Consider the following 27,683-nt stretch of genomic DNA (forward strand, 5'->3'; position numbering starts at 1 on the left):
TGTAAATTTAAAATGAGATGATCTAAATGCACTGTATATTTTGCTTAAGAAGGTCAACCTGAAACCGAAACGTGGTGGTGAAGTGCATTAATAGTCAAGTACTGTACATACAGTCATATTTGAGGCTACTTGAGTATTTCCATTTATGCTACTTCATACATCAATTTCACTACATTTCAGAGGAACATTTTGTACTTTTGACTTCACTACATTTATACATTTGACACGTTTGTTACGTTACAGATTAAGACTTAAAATACAAAACAAATGATCAGTTCATGAAATATGATGCAATGCTATAGATTAAACTATGAATAGTTAAATATAAATCAATTACAATTATCTCCACCTTGACCAACTGCAACTTAAAATGCTTCTTACACATGAATGCATAACCATTAATCTGATGATATATTGTGTAATAGAATATCACACATAGGGGATGTTTTCTGTATTGAATAATTTTTTTTACGATTGAGAATAGAAATGGCAGTAAAGAAAAAATGCTCACAAATGTTATCTTGTTGTTCATAATTGTCTCATTCTGTCTCATAAATAAGCATTATTGTAATTATAATATAACTTTGGGAAACATTATGGAGATAGCATTTAATTAACAAAACTTGATTTTGATGTGAACCATTTTTGACCTACTTATGGGTTAGGGTTATGAGTGTAGATTTCAATGCAACTAAGGATAAAATATCACTCTCAAAAACTCAAATATAAATTACATACCAATTACACCATCATAAATCCTATATAACTGATAGTGAGATGTTATCGAAATTCATCAAAAATACCCACCAATTTACTTGACATTGATAACATTTCCCCACACTCATACATATGCAATTATTCTTGTGTGCCCTTTTCAAACCACGGGAGGGCGCTAACAATTAACCAATGAACATTAAGACACATGGAAATTAATGCAAAAGCAGAAAGTAAAATAGGGAGTCTGTCAAGTAGTCACAATATAGAAAAGAAGAAAACATACATCTATAGTTAGATTTTATTAACTTAAAGTAGTAGGATAAGAGTTCTCTCTTTCAAAATAAATACATCTTTAAAACTTACAGCAAGAAAGATCATCAGAAAAAAAGGAACAATAACTTTTATTTGTGTGTTTGAGTAGACGTACTTAAACTGTTTGGGCATCTAAGTGGTACATGTTTAAGGAATTTTAACATACATAACACAACTCATTTACAGTGACATTTTGCAACAAAAATATAAAATCTTGACACGATCCTAAATGAAATAAAAAAAAAAAATGATTCACCACTACATACAACATGGGTAACACTTTAAGTTTCCTACATAAGAGTGACATGACACTGTCATGAATACATGACACTCACATGACACAGTCATGACACATGAACCCTGACCCTAAACCTAACCCTAACGTGTCATGACAAAACCGAATGACACTTACTAAAAAAAGAGTTGTCAAAAACGTTTATGACTTGTTTATAATGATTTATGACACGTTCATGACAGTGTCATGTCAGTCTTATGTAGAAAAGTTAAAGTAAAATGTAACCCAACATTTACACATCTAAATACTTATAAAAGTCCTATGAAGCAATGCATGTTTAATTGTTAACATCCCATACCAGAATATTCAATAGTTTTCCTCCGGTTTTTATAATAACCGTTTCCAGTGTTTCCAGTATTTTGCAGTTCACACTGGACGTCATACAGATGGCATTTTCATTTTCAAAAAACAGTTTAAGACACTAGATTTAAAAACAACTTACAAAACACATACATTCTTGACCTTTGTGTATTTCCTTTAGTTACAAATCACAAAGATTGCACATCTAATGCTTATGATACTTAATACCACTTTAAAATCTCTCAGGTAATTAGTTTCCCTTTTGAATCACAACAATCTGGTTTACATTTTTCCACAAATAATTAGAATCAACATACAGTAACATTAATTCCTGGTAAGGTGAAAAACATGTATAAGAGTTTAGGGTTTTGTCTAGTTCAACACAAACTTTGCTACACACTTTAAAACTGAAAGGCTGTCCCATGTTTGACATAAGTCATGGCACGTCTAAAACAAAATCTCAACTTTGACATCCGATCCTTTCACACAGACTTAGTTACGCTTAATAAAAGAATAAATAAGCCGATCACAAGCTACTGTGATAAAAACAATGTTCTCATTTCAGGCTTCCATCACGCTGCTCGCAGCCACATTTAACCTACTAAATACCAACCTTGAAAATGGGTTCTCAGAAATGTTATCATTAGTCCATTTAACACAGAGATATTTTTATTCATTGGGAGCAGGCAATTAGTGAAAGACACTACCCTAATTCAGGCATCTTATTGTCGTACTGCGGTGGTGGAGTGATGGGTTCAATGGTCACTGGATTGTTTGTGGGGCTGCGGATTTGGATGCGGAAGTCCTTCAGGTGCAGTTTGTCTGACTTGATCCTCTTCACCCGGAGGGGCCGTAGTAAACGGCTGGCCCGGCTGCTGCTGCGAGTGGGCAGGCTGTTGTTCGATGTAAGGCCAGGAGGGTTAGCCTGGTGCTCAGCGGCAGGTTCAGCTGGAGCTGGTGTGGCATCATTAAGAGGTGTGTCCTCGGTGGGGTTGTCATTGGGCTCTGTTCCCTCGTTTTCCACAGCAGCTATGATGTCCTCGTAGGACGGCAGCTGGGAGGTGCTATGGCGAAGGTTGCTCTGACGGACGGGGTAGTTGTTACTGCCAACGACCTCCTCGTAGCTCGGCACGTTGTGTGCCATTCGTGCTGCAGCTCTGCAAAAGAATGCAAGAGGTGAGCCTCAGTGAGAAAGTGCAGTATAAAACACATGAGAAAAAAAAAACTTCAACTTGCAATAGCTTTTTTTTTTTTTTGCCAAACAGTAATACATTTTTTTCATCCAGCAGATACAGAACAACATTATCATTCTTTTGGAGACAGGTTTGGGTCCACCTGTCAAATGTAAGTCCAATATTCACTCTCTTTTACTCTGGTTTTTGTCTCCACCAACTCCTGAGGCAACTCATTTATATGGCTCTTTACTGCTAAATGCTCCACTAGGTTTACTAGATAGTAGCTAACTGTCTGCCTGTTGTCTGGTGCTGAGCAGTTGGTGTACAGCTACCTGCTGTGGCAAAAACAAGGCCATGAGAGCTGTGAGACTGAACCAAAACATGTGTCATGTGAAACCGAAAGATGCTAAAAAGCTCCATAGAGCCAAGCTGAATAGCATCTTTCAAATGATTCTGATGGCAGAAGTTTTTCTTTCTACAAACATGAAATAATCCCAATGACAATTTGGTGCAATCTAGATGTTGCTTTTAGCACATTCATTTGTTCCTGGGTCGGTTTTGGGGGAAATGCCCAAGTAAGGGCCTTTAAATCCTAAAACAAAGTGGCTTTAAATATTCTAGGTTGAAATATTTCAAGACCTGTAAAGCAATAACTTTGTTCGCCATATGTTTCCAAATATTTTCATCATCTAAGAAAAATCTGAGTATACTTACGCTAACTCCTGCTGCCGTTCCACAGGGGTCACAAGGGGGACTCCTGTTGCCGCTGGCGTGCTACTTGCATTGCGTCGTCTCCTCTTGCCCCTCACACCAAGGAAAATAGATAAAAACAGCATGGCTGCCCCAACTCCAACCAGCACCATAGCCACTGTTGAAGACTTGGTGTCTTTGCCCTCCCCATGATCTTCGCCGGCAGGCCCTGTGGTGGAGTTGCCTGACGGGGTGGGGGACCGGGTTGAGGCCTCTACATTCATCGGTATAACAGTCCACACAATCATGACGATACCCAGGGCGATGAGTCCTACTCCCAGGGCGCAAAGAGCATAGTGAGCGCCTGAACCGGAGCCTTCCGAGCCAGAGGATCTGTTAGGACGATTGTTGTCGCCGCATATACCCCGACTGGAACACATCCCTGCAGGACAAACTGCAACAAGAGGACCACCAGTACAGTGAGAAGAGACTCGGCATAAGGAGATATAAACCGTAAAAAGAAGTCATACTGTAATAATGTAAAATGATTAAAGTAATGTGTTTGGGCAATGATGTAGACATGCTGTTCACCCGCCTAACTTTACTGCTTATTATGCAAACTCAAGGTTTTTTTTTACACTTTGTAGATTTACAGTCACATTGTCATTATCAATTAATCTGCAGACTAATTTCTTATTTAATCAATTAGTTGTTTTTGTCTATAAATTGCAAAGTTTGCAAAAAAATGCCAATTACCATTTCCCAGAACCCAAGGTAACATCTTCAAATGTCTTGTTTTGTCCAATTTAACAGTCCAAAACCCAAATTGCAATGATATATAACAAAGAGAAGCAAAAAATGCTCACATGAGAAACAAGCAAATGTTTGCTGTCTTTGCTTGAAATATGACTAAACTCAAACTTAATTATCAATAGTTGCTGATTAATTCTCTGGCATTTGACTTATCGATAAATCAACAACTGCTTCAGCTTTAGTGACATGGTGCATACACCATCAATCCCATTTTACCACTAAGACCCATCTTTAACACTAGGTGGTCCATATACACATTTGATAATCATTTTTATTTCATTTTCATTTATTTTTCAATCTGCACATGTGACACCCTTCCTGCCACACCACTGCATGGTTTAGCAATTTAACCTCACCGCCACCTCCCCAGCCTTCTTCTGTATCACAGCATTTAGTTTGCAGCATGTGAATTTTGAATGTGTTTTTCAATGGGTGTTCACGTTCCAATGTTTTACATCTCAGGCTCTGTTGGGGGAGTTTGTCATCTCTGGGACTCTAGGCGTCACATCAGCAGAGCCTCGTCGTCAAACTAAAAAGTGTTTCAATTTAATTAACAATTAAAACCTGTCCTGACTGAATTTCTGCATTATGCTTTTGATTGTCGCTGTAATAAATCTGGCTGCAACTGTTCATAAATTACTTAATTCATGGTTTGCATAAATGCGCTAAGCCTGCTACATTTTTGAGCAACAGAATGAGAGGGCAGGTTAACAAGAAAACAGGTTATAATTAAACAACATGTGCAGTGGTAGCTCCACACATGTCTTAACATGACAGCAGAGCGAGTTTCATTGAGGGGAATGACTCACACTCAAAGAATGTAGTGACAAAAGAAATGGCCATGGTAATGATGATGGTATAATCATAATATGATACTCAACATTCATTAAAAAAATGCAATGGAACAGTTTAGAACGTGGCCAAAATAGCATGAACGCTTGTACAATTTCATGCAATTCAATATAACAAGCCTGCAAAACGGCTACTTTTTGAAGCTTGTACATTCTTTGTTGTTTTTTGGTTGAGACTGTGTCAGAGAGGTGGTGTATTTAAACCGTACTTTGTTCAGGTTATCGTGTCTCTCTGCGTGTAGTCTTGCATTGCGATTCCCATCTCCACAGTGCTGTGGAGTAAGGTCTGGCTCCTCAACACAAATACGTTCTTGGACAGGAGAGAAAAACGCTCTGGGTTGTTTGGATTTCTTTAAACCAATCACAATCGCCTTGGGCCGAAAATACACTCCGGATGAAGGGACGGTTGCTCTGCAAAATGGTCTTGGGCAGACTTGTTTTGGGTTAAACATTTGCACTCCACAAAAGAAAACACCACATACAATATTAAATGAAGTTAACTATTCACACAATCCAGTAACGTGAGCTATTTGAATTAGCTGGATACACAGTTAAACGTAATATGCTCTTACCAGTGTATTGCCGTGGGTACTTTGTTTACAGCAATCACTACCAATCGGTCCCAAAACATCCCAGTTAGATAGTAAATGGCGTAAACATATTTCTTGTAAATCTTTACAATTATTCCCCGAAAGAACCAAGCAGAGCTGCCTTATTGCACGATCCACATTTTCTTCAAAATGTCCCATTTTCAGAGTGTGGCTTGCTAGCTGGAAGTTTGTTGTGGCTTCCCAGAAGCAGAGTTTGAGAACGGCAACACACAGAGGGCGGAAGGTGAGGGGCATCAGGCGCATGGGGCAATTATGCTGAAAATGTCCTGTATACACGCATTTTAAAGTGTACATCCAACTAGGGCGAGACTCTTTTTTTTTTTTTTTCAGACATTCTTGGAATAAAACAGTTAACTTTAAAAAGAATTCTCCTTGTCACCCTTTAAAACAGCATTATCTACTTGGAACCCCTTGATACAGGTTGTCTACACGCTGCATTACTTCAACCAGAGTTATTTTTCCTTTCTCAAATTGTTTAATTTGAGAATACTTTTTAGAGGGCTAAAGAGTAAACTAGCTAGTATTTTTTGTGTAGCTGAAATAAGATTTTGGAGGGTCTTGACCCATCACATTAGGAACCACCACTGCTGTAAAGTATTACAGATTGCCTCTATTAACGTGAGTTGTGTGTTAAACAGTGGTCACACAACACAGCACAGATGACTAAAGCCATGGTCAAGTGTTCGGAAACAAATAATAATTAATTCATTAAAAACAAAAACAGTAGACTGTGGCCGTAAAAACACTGCATCTGGACAACACCTGGTCAGCAACAATGTTGTGCTGCAGTGTTTATAAAATGCTACATTGGCACTAAAGGTGCTGCTGTGTGCACCTTAAAAAGTAGCTACGAGCAACTTTTACATTTTTCTGATACTGTTTAATTTTCCATCTGATGATCATAAATGACATATGTAATAGCGAACGAGACTAACAGTGAAAAGAACACTATTTTTATATAGTTTTTAATAATGCCTTTGCCCGGGTCCGATTTTTCCTGCAAAGTCACAAAATGATTAATGGCAGGCAGACAATCTCATCAGTTACACATTCTGATGGGTCACAGCTTTTGGTATAACACCGGAAAAGCCTGTATTTGAGTATCCAGTCAGGTAAAAGATAGCAGAAGATTTCTTTATATAGGCCTAATTGTGTTTTAATTTTAGTTATGGCTGATACTGGGGCAGGGCCTTCACAGAAAAGAAGGAAATTAAACGAAGAACAACTAAAACCCGAGTTAATCTTGGTCGGGCCTTTAACAGATGGAGAAAATTACAGGACTGTAAATTATTCAAAACAGACCCTGAATTGGCCCTCAGGTATGTAATATATCTATTTCATTCATAAAATAATTTTACAATGCAAGACGTGGTTGTAAATCAGTAATTTATTAAATTAAGTCCCCCTTCCATTTAGCGCCCAGTTTTTATTTCTTTTCAGTCTGTGTTTGTGATGGCCTACTATTTTTTTTGTCCCCCTGTACTTGTGTTAGTCCTTGGGTTTCATAAAAGGTGTTATATAAATCAAAGTTAACATTATTATTAATATTACGTTGTTTGCTATAACAAGCTGTTGCTAATGCTTTGGCTCGTGACACAGTGACAGTGATACCCAGTTTAGCTCACAATACATCCAAAGTAGGCTACGTTACCGTATGCCACACTTGAAATGCAACGATGCATCTGTAGCGTATTATTGTAAATGAATGATTTCCTGTCTGAGCAAATAATTCATCGCAACAAATGACCTCCTGGTAACGCTAACTCAGTAATACAGTGGGCAATACATGCATTCCTCCCATCGACATATTTTTTGCTGCATTGGGCACATTATTGTTGCCTTTGTTATTGTTGTTAATATTCCTAGATAACGGTAGATTTGTGTATCTTTCGTGGATATAGTATTTATCCACGATATTCACGTATAAAAGGTTTAAACGTGGATATACTGTTTTCCAGCTGGCGCGCGCTAGAAAAGATCTTTACGACAGCAGGTGTGGTAAAAACAATACCGCTTTTGTCATCCGTCATTAGTGAGCCACCACCTGCTGCTCTATTCTCAGGACAGTATTGACACACAGATGACACATGAACTGACGTCATTTATTATTTAAGGGACAAGTATTCAAAACATGTCATCATTGTGTTTGGATGTAAATGAATTAGGCCAACCCTTTGTACAAAGCACACCCTGCAATTAAGCTTCTGTCCTCTTGTTATGCCAAAGAAATTATGGGATGGGCGGGCTAGGGGTCCTGAATGATTCAAAGAGGCTGGAAGAGGTGATGACTAGTAGAGGACAATCAAAGAATCGATTCTCCTGTTAATCATGATGTAGTCTGTGGAATAGGTTATTGGTAAACTGGCACCAGTATCACAGCACATTTCCTTGTGATACTGAAGCAGGGGTTTCCTTTGTTACCATGCAGACATTTCACTTTTCTTCTTCCTGCCAGTTCAGCTTTTGGCTATTTAATGGCTTATAGACCTTTTTCACGGCAGACATGTTGACATGTCATAGTAGGAAAAGCACAGGTGTATTCAAAACCATTACTGATGGCTGCATTCCACTTAGGAGAGGCCCTGGTATTTACTCACTGAAACAGCTCACTGGGACACTTTATGGAATTGAGCCATCGTTAAGGTTATCAATTTCAGCTGTGCTTTTCCTACTATGACAAGTCAAAATGTCTGCTGTGAAAAAGGTCCATTGACATTAAACTGATGGCCCACACACTGCATCTGTGTTAAAAAGGATGATACTATAGGCGATAATTTGATTATATTTGATTGATGATCTATCATATAGTATTGTTTAACAAAATTATTTTTAAATATAACAATCTGCCTCAAGAGTAATTTGAGTTCCTTCCTTCCGTTGTTTTAAGGGGGATAGTGTTGAGTGGGACGGTAAAGTCTGAAGTGAACCCTTTTAGAAAGTGAAGTTTTGCTGTGTTGGTGTTGAAGTTTTTTTTATTTTTTTTTCTCCAAGAAAGAAAAAGCCCAATTATGACCAGCAAAGAGTGACTGGAGAATGCTGCCCAATCAAAAAAAATAAATAAGGATACATAGTGTGTAACAGTAATACAGTTCATTGCATTGAACATCAAATTGAAATTGATTTTATAGATTATTTCACATGCGCGTCATTATTAGAAATATTGTTTGAATGTTGATTTCAGTCATATTAAAATGATTCCAATGATACAGATTTTAAATGTGTGGAAAAGGAGAGCACTGCTATCGGATCAGTAGTCTGTACCTGTTGATTCCCAGTAGATGTAGTTGATTTGGTGCACATGCCACTGAACAAAAGATCATATTTATGATTTCTTTGTATTGCAAATGACTGCCATTTAGTGGCCTGTTTTCCTCCTCAGCGGCATCAACACACACATGTACACATACATGTAGAACCACATGCACTGGGTATAACCCTCGTCATTATCAAGGCCAACATATGGTGACAGTATGGTATCACTGCGCCGTGGTCTGGGATTCTGTCAGTTTGCATGCTGACCTTCTCTCTCTCTGTCCTCTCTAATGGCTTCCTTTCTTCTTTGCAATAACACACAAACCTCGAGCTGTTCTGCATGTTACAGGCTGCACAGTGCGCATGGGTGTGTCCTGTTCAACATTAGGACATTTCGAGCATTACAAAAAAATAAAAAAATACAGTCTTTCCTCTTATAACCACAGGCCATGGGTAACGTGGGTAACATCCAGTGAAATATTAGCCTACTGGAGTGTGTCTGTCCTTCAGCCAGCGCCTTTATTGTTTGTAGGAACGGACCTCAGAGGGAGGAACCGCCCCATCACAGGAGCCACGCTAAAAACTCAACTTATCCGGACACAGCTCTGAATCAACACCTCATAGAGACAAACTCACAGCCCATCTACAAGCTCTGGTTAATGTGATAGTGGTCTTGGTTATGGTCTAACGTGGTGAAGGTGATCTGAAAGAGGCCTTACCTTTTCGCCGCTCAGTGCCCAAGAACTTCCCTCTTCACCGGTGAGTTACCTGAATCACGCAGGTGTTTTCAGGAAGATCACAGGTGAAAAAACGGAAGAAGACATAGACGCAACTGAAGCCCCGGTCAACTGAGATTTGTGTTTTAGATCACAAAGCGTTTCTTTTTTTAATACAAAGTTTACCGCTACAGGTAACAATGATTTTAAGAGGAACTTTGATCAAATTCAGGCCGAAGTGAAACCTCTTCCCATGTCAAATGTGTCTGTGACCTGTTTTCCGCTTGGTCCTAGCGCCGCTCCCGTAAACTTCCTCTGGGCACAAAGTGGGACAAGGACACACCCGGAAACAGATACAATACATTGATTAAACTTGAATAATAATAGTCATTGCCCGTTTGAAACGTGCCTGTTTGGAACGGACCGATTGCTTGGCCTCTGGTATTGCTGCTTGCAGCTTTCTACAGAACCACAGACCCCCAAATAACTTACAGAAGATCCCAAAGCACTTGATATGCAACCCAACTGATACTACTGACTTAATTACTGTGTACCTGTACTTCAGAGGAAAATACATTTTACTAATACATTGACAAAGAAATCTGGTAACACTGCAGACATTTAAGTACATTGTGCTAATGCCTCTTTCACTCTTCACTTGACTGACAGCCGACTGACAGGCACACACACACACACACTCACACACTTCCTTTAGGCTATAGGCCTAGTTAATAAACCTAACCCTGATAGAGCAACGCTCTCCCCTCTGAGGCCCTTTCACCCCCACCTACTCTGCTCAGAGGCCAGAAGATGAGACTGTGGTTGTTCAACATTTAATTATGGTCTGTTTATCATGAGTAATACAATATAACAATAGTTTATTTGTATTTTGTTTTGACTTTACTTGTTTAAAGTTATCAACAAAGTTGTAGTGGGTAGCTCTAAGGTGTCAATGTGTGTCATCACTCATCTAAAGGTTGAACAATCATAGGGGGACAAAATGCATGTTGATGCATTATTCAATTCAGAAACTTACTATAACATACTAATCAACAAGCTAATGTGACACTTGGTCAAATTCTGATCATATTTTTTGAAATATCATAAATCTGCACACCACTCTGCACTAAAAATACATAGTCTATCTTCCAAAGTCTTCACAGGATAACAACATCCTTGTTTGTTTTAACAAAGATTTAATCCTTAAATAAATAACAGGCCTATGATGTATATGAGTTGACAATAATTTCACCTTTATTGTTGATGTACATGAAAAGCTCTGACAGCTGTGTGAAGTCATATTAAAAAGTGAACCCCATTTGAGTCCTCCCCTTCTGTTTCCATACAGGTTATACAGGTTTGAACTGGTCTAATCTTCCCGCTTTTGGTGACTGAAGGAGACGCCCAGAAAGTGACAGGGAGACAAACCTGTTTTCTACTATTTGGATTGACCTCAGGCATTCGGTTGCACACAGTGTGTCCCTGTGATATTTCATACGTGTTTTTTCATGCTCAGGAACAAACTTTATACAACTTTGTCAGATAAAACATGATTAAACTGTACAAAATATACCATTACATTCTCTCAATTAAGTGCATAATATAATTAACAGCATTGCCTTTTCTTCAGTGCTTATACAGTACAGTATAAACATGTGGAGATCATTTGTTTGCATTTTTGTACACATCACTTTCAAAACTGAACATTAAACTCTATGTTTAATCTACATATTGTAAATGGGAAGAGCTTTGTTAAAACTAAATTCATCAACCTTCACATTCAAAAGGAAAAACAACTTCAGTTCTTTCACTAATGAGAAGATGGATTTTCTTTAATACCAGTTTTCAAAAGATATAATTCATGTTAAAGATTGTCATAAAAGTTGCATTTTTTGCCAATTTTAGCTCCTCCAAATGTAATATATTTTAATGTTTTAAACTAAGGTTTACTATCTATTACAGTAATGATTAAAAACTGTGATAACAAACAACATCACACTCAAATATGTAGAGCTGTTGACCTGACACAGTTCAGGTCTCCTCAGAAGATTAACAGCAGATATGTATCACTATAGTGAAAGCAAATTATAATTATTATAATTACTTTTTTCCCCCTTACATCTTAAGCACAATTATTCATTTACTGACATGTGAGCAATAGTTGAAAGAGCAGTAAACATCAGTGCTGTGAGACCTATTTTGTTTAAGGCATCAAAAGAGAACAACACTGTGTTCAGTTATTTTTGTAGGTTATTCTTAAGCCTTCAATAAACTCATAATATAAAACTCATTTGGACATTTAGTTGGTAAGACAAAACAAAACAATCTCCCTCTTCAATATATTTACAACAGCTCCATCAGGTTAAAAAATGATCTTTGTTTCTGTTCAGAGTATGTGTTATTCTTATATTGGGCAAAATAATGATATATTTGAATTATTAAATCAAGTGGTACACCCCTTTAGGACTTCCACTTAAAAGTCCAGCGATGCTGAGTGCAGGTCACTCTCAGTAGTAAACAACTATACAATAACAATGTAAACAATAGAAACAACAGTGTGATCTGGATGGCTGAGGCTGTTTCAGACATTGGTGATTTCAACACTCTTGTAGGTATGCATTGGGCTGCCTTTGGCCCGGGGCACGGCATGAACTCGGGCCTCTCTGGGCGGAGAGCCGCAGGTGCCGTGGAAGCCTAGACCTCGCTCTACAGAATGGCTGTTTGCACGTAACCTCAGCGGACTCTGGAAAAATAAAAAAAAGGCATTAAAAAAATTATGTGCAGTTTCTTTTTAAAAATAAGACATTGACACTTTTTTTAAATGACTACTTCGGTCAAATATCAGCTGATATTGAAGTGAAACAAATTGCAGGACTACTCACCACTGTAGTTGAACAAATACAGCTTCTGAACAATGCCACCTTTCTAAACCTTCGACCAATTAAACTTTCTCTCACTATTTGACAATTTTGAATGATCGCTCTTTGTCATCATGTGCCACCTCAACAGTTCTTTACACAAAGAAATACATCACAAAAATGAGAAAAAGTGTAATTGTATTAGGGCTTCAGATAGTTTTGTAATATGAATTGAGGGTAAATGAAATGATACCTTTCCCGATCTTCTCATCGACACCCTCTCCTCAGCAAAGCGGTTAACAGCCACAGGCGAAGAGGAACCGACAACCTCACTGCCCTGCTCTGAACTGCTGTGAATACACGACATTGCAAGATATATTCATTCATGTGCATGATGTTGAAGTTTAATCCTTAGATAATCACATTTATTTTCACAAGATTCACAAGAACATGGTCATATAGTAAAGACAAATAATAACCTAACCTAAGGATATATTTTTAATATCATAGAACAAATCACTTTAGGGAAAGTATGCACCAAGAGTTAAAGGGTTTTTAACCCACCTGTGTGGGATGGCGAGTGATTTCATCTCTTCGTACAGGTGCCGATGCAGCATGTGTTTGTTGCTGGGGATCCCCAGGGCTTTGGCCATGGTGTCTGTGTCAAAGGACGGGTCCAGAGCCATCAGAGCTCCATGAATCCCTTTACCCTGAAGATTGTCTGCAAACTCCTGAAGAGCACGACACAGAGGCAGACTTCAGACTTTATCTACAGTCCTGCCAAAAGTCACATTGTACTTTTGTACAGGGAAAACCACAGTCATGGTGAAACCTCAAAGTGTTTTAGTTTTTAAAGTTACATGTTGGCCAAAACTAAGCAAGTAACAATAAGAGACTCATTGTGGATCCAGAAAAACACTTGTATTGTATCTTCTTAAGTGCTTTTCTTCTGTATTCTTTAAGAAGTGGCGAGGCACCACCACAAAAAAGCTATCATTATTCCGAGTCCTAGAAACTAGTATGTGGTATCTGGTTGCAATGTGTCCTTCAAATCTCCCGAGCGAAGTAACACCGTCACTGACCTCCCACCCACCTTGAGGTCTATGTCTCTGATCCACTTCATTACTCTGTGACATGTCCAAACAATGGGGTCCCGGTCTTGGTGCTCACATTTTGCCTGCTGTGCCTGCAAGGCCTGCGAAAACACAACACACAGATAACTGTGCAAGCACTTATGTGGCGGGGGCCGATGAACATACAGAGAGAGATCAGGGAAGGACAAGGGCCTGCTGCAATAATGCACCACCAAGCTATGGTGGATAATATTGGGAATGACATGCTGTTTTGTGACAGTAGTCAAGTAAAACCTAATGCAGTGATTGAGGAACAACTATTTTAGTATCTTTCATCTACTCGCATGTAAAATATCGATCTATAATCTGACCTCTTTATCAAAATTGAGTATCTGCAACAGCTGGATTGCCAGGAGCAGACTGGTCTGGTGGAACTGGTCGCCGATGTTGAGGAATCTCTCCAGGTCTCTGCGGCTCAGAGAGTTCAGCACTCGGCCGTCCACTAGATGAGTCTGGAAGGTCTGCGAATATTGAGGCAACCCCACGTCACTCAGCCACGATGTTGCAACCCAGTGATGGTCCATCTCAGACGCTTTTGATAGTCTAGAAGATGATTAAACATCACGATCAGCGGAGTTAGAGGTTTTCAGATCCTTTACTTAAAGAGCTCATATTATTAGCCAAAAAGCACAATATGAGCACTTTAAGTAAAAGTAGCAATACCACACTGTGAAAATACCCCTTTACAATTTAAAGTCCTGTATTAAAAATATTACTAGTATTATAAGCAAAATGTACTTAGTGTCAAAGTGCTCAAATTGCATAAAAATGTCCCCTATGAGTGTTATACCATTATATATTATATTGTTGGATTATTAATACTGGTGCAGGTAGCATTTTACTGTTGCAACTGGTCCCGGTGGAGATTATTTTAACTATTGTATATACTGTTGGATGGTTTAATCCAACAGCTGATAAGAAATATTAAACTTTTAATCAAACAACTAACAGTTTTGTTAGCTGCTACTCACCCTTGGTCTCCTTCAGCTCTCCTGTAATCCTCAATGGCCAGTCTCAGTTTCCTGCGATGAATGGGGTTACTAATACCCAGACCCAGCTCCAAATCCTCATCTGTGAGGCCTAGCAGCACCTGAAGAACAGAAATACAGTTTAAACAAGAATAGCATCATACCCCACTCTCAAGCACAAAGCAAACAAACAGCCACTTGTGTACCAAAGGTGTACCTTGCCACTTTTGACGTTTTCAGAGCAGGCTCGGATGTACATGGGCATTCCCATCACAACCTCCAGCCAGGCCAGGACTGCACCTGCCCTCCACAGCGACATGCATGTGTTTCGAGTGAGCTCCGCCTGCTGGAGGCGGTCCAGCTGCTCCTCTCCATCAGACAGGCTCTGCTGTGTGAGGCTGTCAGAGTCTGGATTGGTCAGGAGAAGTTATGGTGTGGCATACAGGAGGGGTTCAGGGTGAGAGGGATATGAAAATCAAAAAAGTGACTCATCTGGAGAAAGGTTAACATCAAAATTAGAGGGTGTTTCCATAAAAAAATACACCTTCACATCAGTTTGTAATGATACAGTGCAACACATTTGATGCTACACTAAAATATCAGAATTGTTTTTGTTTATCAAAAACAGAAGAGAGTCTTTCTGGCTTTTTCTTATGTTTATTTATATCAATCAAAGTTATCGGTCAGCTGAATGAAAAGTAGTTTCAAGCCTTTTTGTCCAATTTTGGCTTTTCTTTTAATTGCCCCTTTTGGCCACTAGATGGAGCCAGAATAATTTACTGGAGCTACTCTTCCTGTGTCGTTGATTTAACTGTACTGCATAAGGAAAAAGCTTACCAGGTTTATTAAAGAAAAAAGTAAACAAAATGTCATGGTTGAGTCCATCTACAGCAGAAATACAATCCACTTACTTCTTTTATGAGAGTGAGTTCTAAAACTACAGTATTATGTTTAGTAAAGTTGTTGAAAGACTTCAATAACTATCTGATGATTATGAGGGTATTTAAGACCATTAGGATAATGTATTACAGACACAGGGATTATTCATAAAACATCATGCTCCTGCCCATTAAGCGCCCATCTCAACAACAGGAAAACACTGATTCATACTGAATCAACGAATCCAGGATGAACTGTGTGTTTACCTGATTCGTCTCCACATGCTGACAAAAATGTTGCATGCAAAGTCCACCATCTCTTTTTCAAAAGAGTTTCCACCAAAAAAATGACACAAACTGAGTGATATGAATAATCCCCAGAGTTCAGAAACAGACAGCTGGTAATCACAGATGAGGAGTTACTCACTGGCAGGAGAGAGTTGCCATTAGAAATGGCAGAGGCGAGGGAGAGACACGTTAGACTGGGACACAAGAACAAGATTACTCATGGAACAGAAAACTGCCACATAGGATGTATTCAGTTACTGGTTTTATTTTTAAAATAAGATTTCATTTCAATTATAATTCATTTTTGAAAATGCTAAAACCTCCTCAACATCTGGCTGCAACAGCTGCAGCAGATACATATTTGAAGTTACCTCTTCTTTGTCTTTTTTCTTTTTAAATAAAATACTTCAATAGATTTAATCTTTTCAATGTCTCCTAAATTACAAAGCATTTAACATAGAATTGTTAGAGCCACATTTGCAAGAAATGAGGAGGGATTTTACACAAAGCAAAACAAAAACTAGAAAAGAAAAGAAAAAGGGACCGTGCATTCATAATGCAAGGAAAGATAACTTGGTAAAAGGAAAAGGTAACACAGAAGCAACACAGGATTGTGGAAACTATTAATTTGATTGGCAATGAATGGACATTTAATCAAAGCAACACAGAGGGATCATGCAGGTGTTTAATGCACATTCCTTCGTCTCATATTGGCACGTTAGATAGCTCTCAGTAAGAAATGAGTCAGACATAAACAATTTCACGAGGCTAGTGCTGACAGTGACAGAGTGATACGCAGGTTTTCTAAAGATGAGTGTTTAGCACTTTGGCACACACGGTTTCCACAGAAGATGAGAGGTGTGCCTGAATATGCATCACTGTTAATCTTTTGTTTGTGTGTTCAGGTCTGTGCAAATAAGACTCTTTTAAATAAGATTGACTCTAAAACCTTTATTAGCCCAGACATTATTTAGAGTAACTGATAATATGATGTTTAGCATAAAACGGATGAGGAACCTTTTATGAAAAAACTTCCTGCTGCCCACGCAGTGATATGTTTAAATAATGTGAGCCAGCATTTGTAAAGTGAACATGATTGCAATCCTGTTCCAGCAATACCGCTCAAACAAAGTACTATTTTTGATTCCAACAAGCAATTTGAAACAACAGCATTTGTCAAATTAAACTCCAAGAGATCAATTTCTTTTTAAGCCAATTTTAAGCCAATCTTATTATATCTCCTTCGTAATAAGAAATGGGCCAAGTAAGATTGGGAATAAGAAGAAACTTAGAAATCAATGTTGCAAAGCATGATAAAAGCAACTCTAAAGTAACAAAAGCCAGATGACATTTACAGTAAAAACACTAGTTTCACAATAACTCCTATTTACATATGAACAACAGTCCTTCAAGTCTCCAGTTATAAAAAAACATAAAACATTAAGACATTTGGAAGATAATACAGCATAAACATTTCTACACATAATAATAACCCCATGTATATATTTATATGCATGTAAACATATATACATATGCATACATGTACATCTATAAATATATATCTAATTTACAAACAAACAATTTAAGGGTAATATACTGTACATTTATGGGAATAGCAGTCTCTTTTAGGCTTTTCTTTTAAAATGTACTCCCCTCCCCCCTCCAGACAAACCCACACACAAAACACTCTTTACACACAGTTAAAGCCAGGTGGATACCCACACAAATTTAACAAACACACACACACACACACACACACACACACACACACACACACACACACACACACACACACACACACACACACACACACACACACACACACACACACACACACACACACAGCATCACCAGTCTGCATCCTCCTCTATGTAATAATCAGGGGTGGCTGTACCATCAAACAGGCCGGGGTCCAGTGACTTGCGCTGCTTGCCTCGAGCGAACACCCGCGACAGGGATCCCAGAGTCATCTTCTCCTTCTTCTTCTTACGCTTCTGGTCCTCCAGGTCCTCCATGGACTGAATGGAGCAGAGGAGACAGGAAGCTTGGGTTTGTCCTATCATACAGCTGAGTTAAAGCAATAGTGTAACATTTTGGGAAATATGCTTATTCACTTTCTTACTCCGAGTAAGATGAGGAGATTGATACTATCATGTCAGTAGAGTAAATATGAAGCTACTGTGAGCAGCAGGTTGGCTTAGCGTAGCATAAAGACTGGAAACATGTCACGTCCAAATGTGACTAAATCTTCCTATCACCACCTCCAAAGCAGGGGTAGGTTTAGCAAGTTTTGAATGAGTTAGCCAGACTGGGCCACAGTTTTAAAAAAGGGGGACACATTTGTAAAATAAGTAAAAATGTGTGACTCAAATCAAAAGCATGGCTTCTTGGCAATAATAAACTGTACTTTATTACCTCGGCCCAGGAGGTCATGTTTTTGGATCTTTCTTGTAGTAAGAGTTTTTAAGTAGGCTAATAGGCCTAGTGAGCCAACTTATAACCTGGTGACTTGATTTGATTAGGCTATTAATCGCTACATTTTCAGATCACTTTCCAAAACTTGGTAATGTGGTAACTGATGATTGGAAGATGTTCTACTTAATCACAATAAACTGCAACTCTTGTGTTCACTCTTTTGTTGACCTACTCATAAATCACAGACATATGGAGTTGGTGACGATGGGTCAAAAGAAAAAGTTGCTTCGTTTTAAGGGGTCACAAGCCAAAATGTCTGTCTGTCTGTCTGTCTGTCTTAATTAGCTTTATCAGAGGTTTTGTTACCTTTTGACAAAGCCAGGCTAGCAGTTTCCAGGGGTAGGAAAAATAATCGATTCTTTGATGCATTGCGATTCTCTCTAGAACGATTCGATGCTCGATTCTGATCTTTTTTTTTTTTTTTAATGTGTTGAGTTTTATTTAAAAGTTACTGTCTCCAGAAAAGTACAAATCAGAAAACAGAGTGACTGAAAGAGGATGGGATAATGGACAACAACAAGTGCAGAAAAAAAAAAACACAAAAATGGCCAAAAGGCAAAAAAAAAAATCATATATATACACATGATCTAATAAGACATACATAAAATAATTAGGCAAAACACATATAGGCTGTTCATCTACTTTATCATATTACATCTGACCACCTCATGTTTCATGTTCTAAGAAGCCAATTATCCACCTTTAAACATGACTGAGCATCTGACATGGAAGATTACTGGGAGAGAAGGGGACTTTCACAATCATGTTTAAGGCTTAAGCATGGAATGACTACAAAATAAAAAAAAACCCTCAGTAGACAAAACATTTCATTAAAACTTGTGTGTGACAAATACTGTATATGTCAAAATCTAAGCTTTGTCTAGCTGCTTTGTCTAGGAAGCGATTAGCAAACTCTGAGTAGCAAACTCAGATTTATATGTATATTTTTAAAAGTAACGCATGGAAATTTAAATAAAAAAATTGTTGCATCGAGATGCATCGATTATCGGTTTAGAATCGAATCGTTGGCCTCAAAATTGGAATCGAATCGAAAGATGCCAAGAGATTCCCACCCCTAGCAGTTTCCCCATGTTTCCAGTCTTAATGCTAAGCTAATTTGCTGCTGGCTCTAGTTTCTTCTTCAATAAGACAAATCTGCGTATTTCCAAAAATGTTAAACTACTGTTTTAAAGTGACATAAATGCAAAATAACATCACCACCTCCACCAAGCAGGCAGGCTGACACACAACAGGCCGACAGAACAGATGGACAGAAACAAACAGGAAAAGACAAAGAGGAGGGAGGTACTTATAGAAAAGTGTGGAGGTGTGATTACTTGGTCGAGGGGGCCATTCAGCTCTTACATTGCAGAGGGAGTGCGTCCGGTGGCGAGGTGAGTTGATGTCGCTGGGCGTGGACGAGCGGTCTCCATCGGCTGCCGAGGCGTCAGAGATGACAGAGGGCTGGCGAGAATGGCAGGGGCTGATCCTTACCACAGCTAGATGTGCCACACATACACATGCGTACACACACATAAATTCACACATGTTGAAAAATACCCATTTAGTATGAGAAACCTCCAGGAAGCCCTCTGTTAGTTTGTTTAGTCTGTAAAAGCAACACCAAGCAGCACGGAGACTGAGAGGCAGAGCAGATAAGAGAGCTTACCCTGTCTGTCCGTGGTGTGTCCATGGTAGAGGGTCTGTTGGCTCTGACGGATGGCCGCAGTGAGCGGCAGGTCGGCCTGCATCACCCACTCCTGACTGCCGTTCACTACGGGCTCTGTCGGCATGGCCAGTGAGTGGCGCTTCGGTACGTCTTTTGTCAAGGTGGCCAGAGACTGCTTCGCCTGGGAAACACACAAGAAACAGAAACTGAGCAAAACATTTGTACCTATACGCACATATACACATAACTGGTTATACAACACAACTAAATATGGGATCTTGATAGCTAAAGGATTATTGAGCAGTATTCTATGTTTGCTTATTGTTAACAAATCCCATGACAAGACCAAAACCAACAATGAGTTTATCCTTGTAAGTCCTGTCTGTGTAGACAAAAGCCTGATACTTCTCTTATTCATCTGTGCTATAGAGCTCCATTGTTGCACTGTAGTTTATTTTGAGTCAATCCCACATTCACCGTCCTGCTGCTGTAAATACTCACTATGTCTATACATCATCTACTCCTGGTTTAGTAATGTTTGCTTAAAACTACAATGCCCAGCTGTTTTAGGAACTTATTCAGCCTATTTTGTCTATACATTCACCTGCATATAAAGGTTTACGTCTTCAGCAGGAACAAATTGGCTTGAGGCTTAGTGCCACAGCAGGGTAGGGAATTTCGTGTTGAGAAATTGAGTAATACATTAACAACAAAAATATTGAATTACAGCAGCTTTACCCTTTGAAGTTAGGTAACAGGCAATATTTCAATACAGCACATTAAAAACTGTCCATTTTGGTTCCCAAACTATACATATTCAATGTTTTCCACAGGATTTCATTACTGGAAGCAATGAAAAGGCATTTCTCAGTGGTAGAGGTCAGTTGGAAATAATATGGTTTTAAATAGAGAGAGAGATAAGAAGAAAAAGAAGGTAGAAAGCTATTTTGTGGTTTGGTTGCTTGACAGCGATACAGCTCTGGCACTGATGTACCAACAAATCTAATCTGTGATGCAGCTTGATGTGAGGATCTTGTTATGACTTGCCGAGGGAGGAGAGAGATTAATGACACACAGACTGACAACTGTACCTCTGAGGCACCAACACAGACATAGAAATATAGGAATGAAGTTTTTCCTCAGCCCGGAGAAAGAGTTAATGCTTTGAGAAAGGAAAGGGATGAGGATAAAAAGCAGAGCAGCTTAATGCATGTGTTTGAACTGATATGAAAACAGGGAAGGGATCGCAAACCCACACCTTGTTTGCATTTATGCCACAAACACCAGATAATGATGCTAAGGTGACACAATTGTGCTTGAGTTATTAATTCAACATTAACAACAATAGGCTCACCATGGTGAGCTCAGCCTCCAGTTCTTTGACCCTATTCTCCTTCATGTCCATCTGAGAACGCAGGATGTTGGCCTGTTCTGTGGCTTCTTTGGTCTGCCTCCTCAGGTCCCATTTCTCCCTCTCAAGCATGTCCTTCTCCTTAGCCAGGGCTTTCACTGCATCCTCACTCTCCTGAAGAACACACACAAAGACATGGTTAATCCTCGCCAAGCACACTATGAACGATCAATGGAGCTCGACATTTGTGTCAACAAGTGTGAGCTACATTCTGTGCCATAACCTATTTCCAAACCTGTACTCTTTCAAAGGGTAGATACATGATGATACTGTGAGACAAATGATTTTAGTAGTGGCAGTAACATGTTGGAGAGTTTCAAATGATATATCGGCAGTCATTTTTCTACATCACATAAATAAACATTTATGATTGTGATGAATAAATATAACGTTATACACTAAGTCCCCCAATTTAGCATTTATGAGCAGTATATAAACATTTAATAAAGAGTTTATAACACACTTTAATGTTTTTGTGCACAGACATAGACATTTTTATGTATTTATTAATGCACAGTATTTGTCAACAATTATAACCTCTCCTATGAAGACATATTATATATTATTACAACAGTGTTTGTCATTCATTAATTGTTTGTACAGCAGCCTCTACTTATTGGTGCTGGTATAGGATCTTATAGTCTGCTTATAAAGGTGGACTTTAAGTGGCAAAACTCTGCTAATGGAGACACTGTTTCTAAACTACGTCAAACATGTCTTTGGAGTTTCTGCACTGACATATCTAATCGGCCAACATACACCAACAACGATAGGCTATATCTACTGATACATCGGCTGGGCCGGTGTTACCTTTCGGTGTTGGTCGTAGTTGCGTATGAATTCTCGCAGCTGGTCTTCTCTGTTCTCCAGTGTTGTGTACAGCTGCTGCATCTGACTCGCCAAGTCTGCCTTCTCCACTTTTAAACGCTTACGGTCAGCTTTCATAGCTGTAAAACACAGAACTACACTTTCACACACTGAGCAGCACATACATGTGTAAATCAAAGAGCAATTTAAATGCCAATTCTACTGTCAAACTGAAGAAAACTAATATATGTCAGTGAGATTTGGCTGCCTCTAAATCAGAAACAAAGCTATGCAATTGCAGCAAGGAAGCACTAGGTGACAATGTGCCTTCATTTAATGAGGGGCTGCAACCATAGACTCTATGGCTGCCAATGAAGGTTTTTTTTTTTTTCTGAGAAAATGATGTAACCATCCTAAAAGATAGGTGGCACAGTGGCACTTGTTGATTCATACATTTAAGGGTTCCAGCTGGCATGTGGAGACTCTGTTAGCTCATGCCGGAGAAGAACAATTGGATCAGATTTGATTCAACTTCATTCTCTTGCAGAGAACAGTGCCGATGCAACTGATGGGGGTCTTTGCAAGCAAAAATAATAGCAATGGTTTCTGGAGAGGTTGTGCTCAACAGAGAGGCAAGACAGGAACGTCTCCTTTCCATAACTGCACACCTGACAATGATATGTGTCTTTCAAGAGGCATTCCAATATGACAGCGTTCATTTATTAAACTCGACATTCAAACCTGTTTTGTAGCAGTTACACAACGCAGTTTACAAGCTTCCAGTTTACCGCATAGTGTCTCGAGCAAAGGAGAGAACCATGCAAAGCAATAGTGTTAAACTAAACTAAATCCACAACTGCCTTTTTCGTTATCCCTCCTTTTTTTGTTGCAAGCAATTATCCTATAATAATAATTATTATCTTATCATAGTTCGATTTTTCAGTGCCCCATTCCAGTCTACATCAATACCACATTAATATTTCAGTGTAAAGCTTCTATAGAATGATTGATGGATGATAATTAAAATGAGTTGAATGTGGAGTCTACTTGGCTGCTCATCAGAGGCGACACCCATTTCTAAAAATGAACACATGCACATATACAGTATCTCTTGCCTACCCTCACAAAAACAATAAGATCTAAACATAAAGATCAGGTTTCTCTTCCGGAATATTGTACATTGTTGCACATTTCATACCTTTGGCACATACAAGACAAAACTGGGACAGAGATGAACCCTAAAATTGATTTTTCCCCACAGTATCATCTTTTGATTGGCCCAACTTTTCTTTTTGTTTGCTGAGAGTGAAGAACATGGACTAAACCACAACTGCGTACATCTACAGTATGATGATAAAATATGAATGTGTTAAAAAGAAGCAAATATCTTTATGGGCCTACATAAGCCACTGGTATTTTACTACTCAATGTTAAAACTGGAAGCTATGTCAGTCTGGAAGAAGAAAAGTGTGTTTCTAATGGATTGCAACAGATCTGAAAATGAGCTTCATTTTGTTTTGTTGTGTGCTTTTTACTGGGAGACCCACACTACTGTCTTGACTAAGATAACAATGATGGATGATGCACAAAGACTGAGTTGGCTGTTAACACACACTCACAAAAAATCAACTAGGGCATGTGTTTGATTTGCAAAATGGAAGTCTCAAATGTGTTATCTGTTGTTCAATAAATGATTCATTTCTGTTTGTTGTACATATATCAAAGAACATATGTTGGTCCAAGATACTTCAAAACAATGATTCTGATCGCTGATAGCTTTTAGACCAACTCATTTGAAGGAAGCAGACTTAAATTAATTTGCATCAAATTGATTTGAGGATCAATTGTGTTATTATTTGTTATTATGTCATGTTTCTTCTGTTTGTGTACTGTATGAGGCTAACCAGAAGAGGTCTTACTTTGATGTTTGATATATAGCAGTGTCTTGCAATCCAATGTGGGAAATTTTAAGCATGACACAGAAATAAAAAAAATTAAAAACTGACTGACACATCATTTTCTTCGGTGAGATAAAGTGGATTTCATGAAGTGTACAACATATTCTGGCTTGATGAAAGGGTGAAACCTCCAACTAAATGCTCGGACAGCTGTATTTGCTGTATATTCGAGTTAGCTGTTGTAAAGAAGGGACTAAAGAAGATGCCTGTGTTGGCTCCTGACCTTGTAAGGCCTCCTTGGCACGGTCCAGCTCCTGCTCCTTGTCACCCAGCTGCACACGGAGCTCGGTGGCTGAGAGCAGATCGGCAGAGCAGCCTCCCTGGGTCTCCTCCAGGTCCTTACTCAACATGTCCTTCATTTGCCTCAGCAGGTGGACTTCCTCTTGAAGTTGCGCCACCTCCTCACGCAACAACACTGAAGGAGAAAGAGAGACAGTTTGGGAATTTAGAGTATGCAGAAGAGGAATGAGCAACCTGAGAGTGCTGCATTTAGAATCTAAAATCCAAAGAGACAGGCAGAGTGAAGACTGAAGGAGAGTAGAAAACAAGAAAATCAAGGGAAGAATACAGTGAAAAGCTAAATTAACAAATTAACACATCAAACCCCTTCAAGACTCACAGCTCCACCTCAGCTGTGTGGCCAAAGGGGTTTAAGAAATTCAGATAAATGCTGAGTGTCAGACTCAGAACTGAAACCTGCGAGGGTAGTGGGTAGGTGAGAACCAGCAATCTGATAAGAAAATAAAATATCAGCAACACACGCTTGAGACGTGCTCCTCAGTGTTGTGTTTCCCATCCGCTCCCAACCCTCGGGGAAAACAGGCAAGCAAACAGGAGCAGGAAACCAAGGAGAGGACACAGAGAAATGTCAAGGGAACAAACCGACGGGAGCTGGTGGACACGTTTGCAGAGCAACAGGACAGAAAAGACGAAATCGATTAGAAGAGGTCTTTCATGGGTTCAACTTGAGTCCAGTGAGGAAAGTCCATACCAGCAACAGAGGAAAAATATATGTCATGATGATTTATCTTGTATACACATAAGGGCACAAGGTTTGTAAGAGAAGAATGGACAATTTTCATAAGAACAGAGACAAATGAAACAAGCAACCAAAACATTCAATCTTTGGGCTTTGGATCGTTTTTCGGACAAAATCAGCAATTTGAGATCTATGACCTTGTAAATAGCATTTTCCACTACATTCTGACATTTTATAGACAAACCAATGAAGCAGTTAACTGAAAAATAGTCGACAGATAAATCAATAATGAAAATAATCATTATTTGTAGCCCTGAACATTATATATAATGTAACTAGACTAAGAGTCTACAGGCAAGCTAGCATCGCTGGAGGCTGTGATGCTCATTTTAAAGAAGAGTTAACAGATAGATAACAGTTGAGGTCCAGTATTTGGTTTTGATTCTTAGCAGTTGTGGTGAATTAAATGTAATAAATGTTCATAGGGTGGTGCCAGAATGTTTTAAGTCACACATAAATAATTAAGAATACAGTCCTTGTTATAATAGAGAACCCTTATATACTCCCAGTTATTACGTGAAAAACATTTAATTAGAAATAATTAAGCTATATTAACCTATGGTGCTAATAAAAACTCTGGGGATCAACAAAGTCACCAAGCCAATGAATGTAATAATCTATCCAACAACTGTCGGGACATTTCACTCTGATGCACAAATGTCAACCTGCTGGTGGAGCTAGAAGAAAAGTCAACAGATCACCAAAAGTAGTAGGCTTCATCCTCTGGGAACTATGAATGTGTGCACAAGATTTCATCACAATCATACAATTGTTATTGCATTATTTCAGTCTGGACCAAAATGGTGGAACGGACTGACCGAAAAACATTCCCATCCCTAGAGGCAGGCTGCTTGCATGGCTGAAAACTATAACAAATAAAAAAAAGTGTGAGCATGCCCTTCATTTTATGCAGATCCCTACAAGACTCCATTAAAAAATGATGTAAAATTCAAGACCAAGTTTGGATGCAACAAAGTATGTAGGCCTATGTGTGTGTTTGTTTGTGTGCATGTGTGTGACTCAAAGAGAAAATAAGTGAAAGATCTCGGCAGGCCTGCAGCCAGACCTTGTGGGGCTGCAGCAGCTCCGATAAGAGAGGAAGGGACAGTCCATCGGTCTCTGTCGACTCAGGACTATGGAAACACACTGGGTAGCTCTGTGCTGCATGTGAAAAAAAGAGTTTGTTTCCCTGAGAGAGCAATCGTTCACCGCCTTCTTGCAGCCTAAATCCGCTTATTCATGTGTTTACCTACAGGCTCTCCTATATTTGTCGCAGGGAGCAGCAGCTGCTTTCGATGCCACTGGACAGAAGTGTGCATTTTTTAGGTGCTTTATTGTGTTTGGCTTAATCTGCAACTTTAAATAGGCTGTTTAAATTACCAGCTGCTCTTGCTGTGCTGTGAAGGTTGGTCTGCTCTAGTCGTTGGGTTTAGCAGAGGATTTGATACTTAGTGATTCTCAAATAAACCAATTGTTGATGAGCCTTTTCCCTTTTTTTACGCAGAATCTATAAGTATTTCACTAGCTTAGTGTTAGGTATCATCACACATACATTGGCTTGTGTGTCACACTACTTTAAGTCAATTAAAAACTGTCAGAATTGTGTCTTGAAGAGTATCTGCAGTGGATATAGTGAGAAATGTGTAATTTACAGATTAATCAGTTACATAATTCCCCCAAATCCAATTTTGCATTCATTTCCAGCTTCAGACCCTCACCCAATAATATACACAGACCCACAAACATAAATATATGCATACATACAAACACACTTGCACACTTTTTCCTTTTTCAGGTTATGAAATCGAGGCAAAGAAAACTTCCAGAGATCTTCCAATCTTCCCTGAATTTGTGGCCACAATTAAGAAATGTGTGAAGGGACACACAGAAAAGCTGCTTCATTGCACACTGACTTGAGATAAAGCTGACACAACCCATCTACCTATAGATAACGGACCTCCACATACAGTGTTTTGTGCAATCTAAAAACTATTTAAATGGACAAGATTCATATAAACAGTACACTGCAGTCTATATGCTGCTATCCCTTGAGTGGTTGTGCAGTGAGCTTGGTCAAGCTATTAGAGTCCTCCCACAGAAAAAGAGAAGCCCACTCTTCTTCCTCGTATTCAGCAGTGGCCCATTCAATTAACTTCTCATCCAAGCCTGATTAGAGTGTCCATCAAAGCCAGTCAGGACCAGGCCATCCCTCCCAGTCCCTTTTTCTCCCCGCATAGCAAAGCTGTCACAAGCCAGCACACACACACACACACACACACACACACACACACACACACACACACACACACACACACACACACACACACACACACACACACACACACACACACACACACACACACACACACACACACACACACAGAGAGCTGGGGAGAGGTGTGTAGTGGCTCTTGGCTCATGATTAGGCTTGAAAGAAAGCAGAGGCATCACTCTCTGCTTGGAAAGA

At 39.1% G+C, this 27,683-nt stretch overlaps 3 protein-coding genes across 7 annotated transcripts in view; all 3 read right to left on the bottom strand.

Moving 5' to 3' along the window:
• Nucleotides 1–1,099: 1,099 nt before the first annotated feature.
• On the bottom strand, nt 1,100–10,042 carry tmem51b (transmembrane protein 51b). Its single transcript, XM_039796283.1, has 3 exons — nt 9,736–10,042; nt 3,514–3,943; nt 1,100–2,781 (listed from the first exon to the last, which is right to left on the bottom strand). Exons 2-3 carry the CDS (start codon nt 3,927–3,929, stop codon nt 2,328–2,330), a joined length of 870 nt encoding a protein of 289 aa, XP_039652217.1. The 5' UTR covers nt 3,930–3,943; nt 9,736–10,042; the 3' UTR covers nt 1,100–2,327.
• Nucleotides 10,043–10,964: 922 nt separating this feature from the next.
• LOC120556649 (kazrin-A-like) lies at nt 10,965–13,779 on the bottom strand. The gene is made up of 4 exons (XM_039796288.1): nt 13,684–13,779; nt 13,155–13,321; nt 12,844–12,940; nt 10,965–12,475 (listed from the first exon to the last, which is right to left on the bottom strand). Exons 1-4 carry the CDS (start codon nt 13,711–13,713, stop codon nt 12,314–12,316), a joined length of 456 nt encoding a protein of 151 aa, XP_039652222.1. The 5' UTR covers nt 13,714–13,779; the 3' UTR covers nt 10,965–12,313.
• Nucleotides 13,780–13,995: 216 nt separating this feature from the next.
• The window catches only part of kaznb (kazrin, periplakin interacting protein b), a 106,471-nt gene continuing 92,783 nt past the window's right edge, over nt 13,996–27,683 (bottom strand). The window contains exons 6-14 of one of the 5 annotated variants that reach the window (XM_039796284.1): nt 24,401–24,592; nt 22,223–22,359; nt 21,356–21,526; nt 20,002–20,182; nt 19,698–19,831; nt 17,752–17,875; nt 14,909–15,099; nt 14,695–14,813; nt 13,996–14,266 (exon numbers count right to left, since the gene is read on the bottom strand). In XM_039796284.1, the coding sequence (XP_039652218.1) occupies nt 14,023–14,266; nt 14,695–14,813; nt 14,909–15,099; nt 17,752–17,875; nt 19,698–19,831; nt 20,002–20,182; nt 21,356–21,526; nt 22,223–22,359; nt 24,401–24,592 (1,493 nt within the window). In that variant the 3' untranslated portion in view covers nt 13,996–14,022. Of the gene's footprint in view, nt 14,267–14,694; nt 14,814–14,908; nt 15,100–16,102; nt 17,876–19,669; nt 19,832–20,001; nt 20,183–21,355; nt 21,527–22,222; nt 22,360–24,400; nt 24,593–27,683 lie in introns of those variants that run through there. The other 4 variants (XR_005638883.1, XM_039796285.1, XM_039796286.1 and 1 more) reach the window with 4 other exon arrangements.

The sequence above is a fragment of the Perca fluviatilis genome, chromosome 4 (genome assembly GCF_010015445.1).
Source record: "Perca fluviatilis chromosome 4, GENO_Pfluv_1.0, whole genome shotgun sequence".
In the NCBI taxonomy this organism is placed as follows: domain Eukaryota; kingdom Metazoa; phylum Chordata; class Actinopteri; order Perciformes; family Percidae; genus Perca; species Perca fluviatilis.

What these genes read in the sequence shown, in the direction of transcription:
- tmem51b (XM_039796283.1), bottom strand. Translation starts at nt 3,929, where the DNA reads ATGTGTTCCAGTCGGGGTATATGCGGCGACAACAATCGTCCTAACAGA. An exon ending in GAACGGCAGCAGGAGTTAGC is followed by an intron (nt 2,782 to 3,513) that starts GTAAGTATACTC and finishes ATTCTTTTGCAG; the next exon opens with AGCTGCAGCACGAATGGCAC.
- LOC120556649 (XM_039796288.1), bottom strand. Translation starts at nt 13,713, where the DNA reads ATGAAGTGGATCAGAGACATAGACCTCAAG. An exon ending in TCACTCGCCATCCCACACAG is followed by an intron (nt 12,941 to 13,154) that starts GTGGGTTAAAAA and finishes GTGTATTCACAG; the next exon opens with CAGTTCAGAGCAGGGCAGTG. An exon ending in CGATGAGAAGATCGGGAAAG is followed by an intron (nt 12,476 to 12,843) that starts GTATCATTTCAT and finishes TTATTTTTCCAG; the next exon opens with AGTCCGCTGAGGTTACGTGC.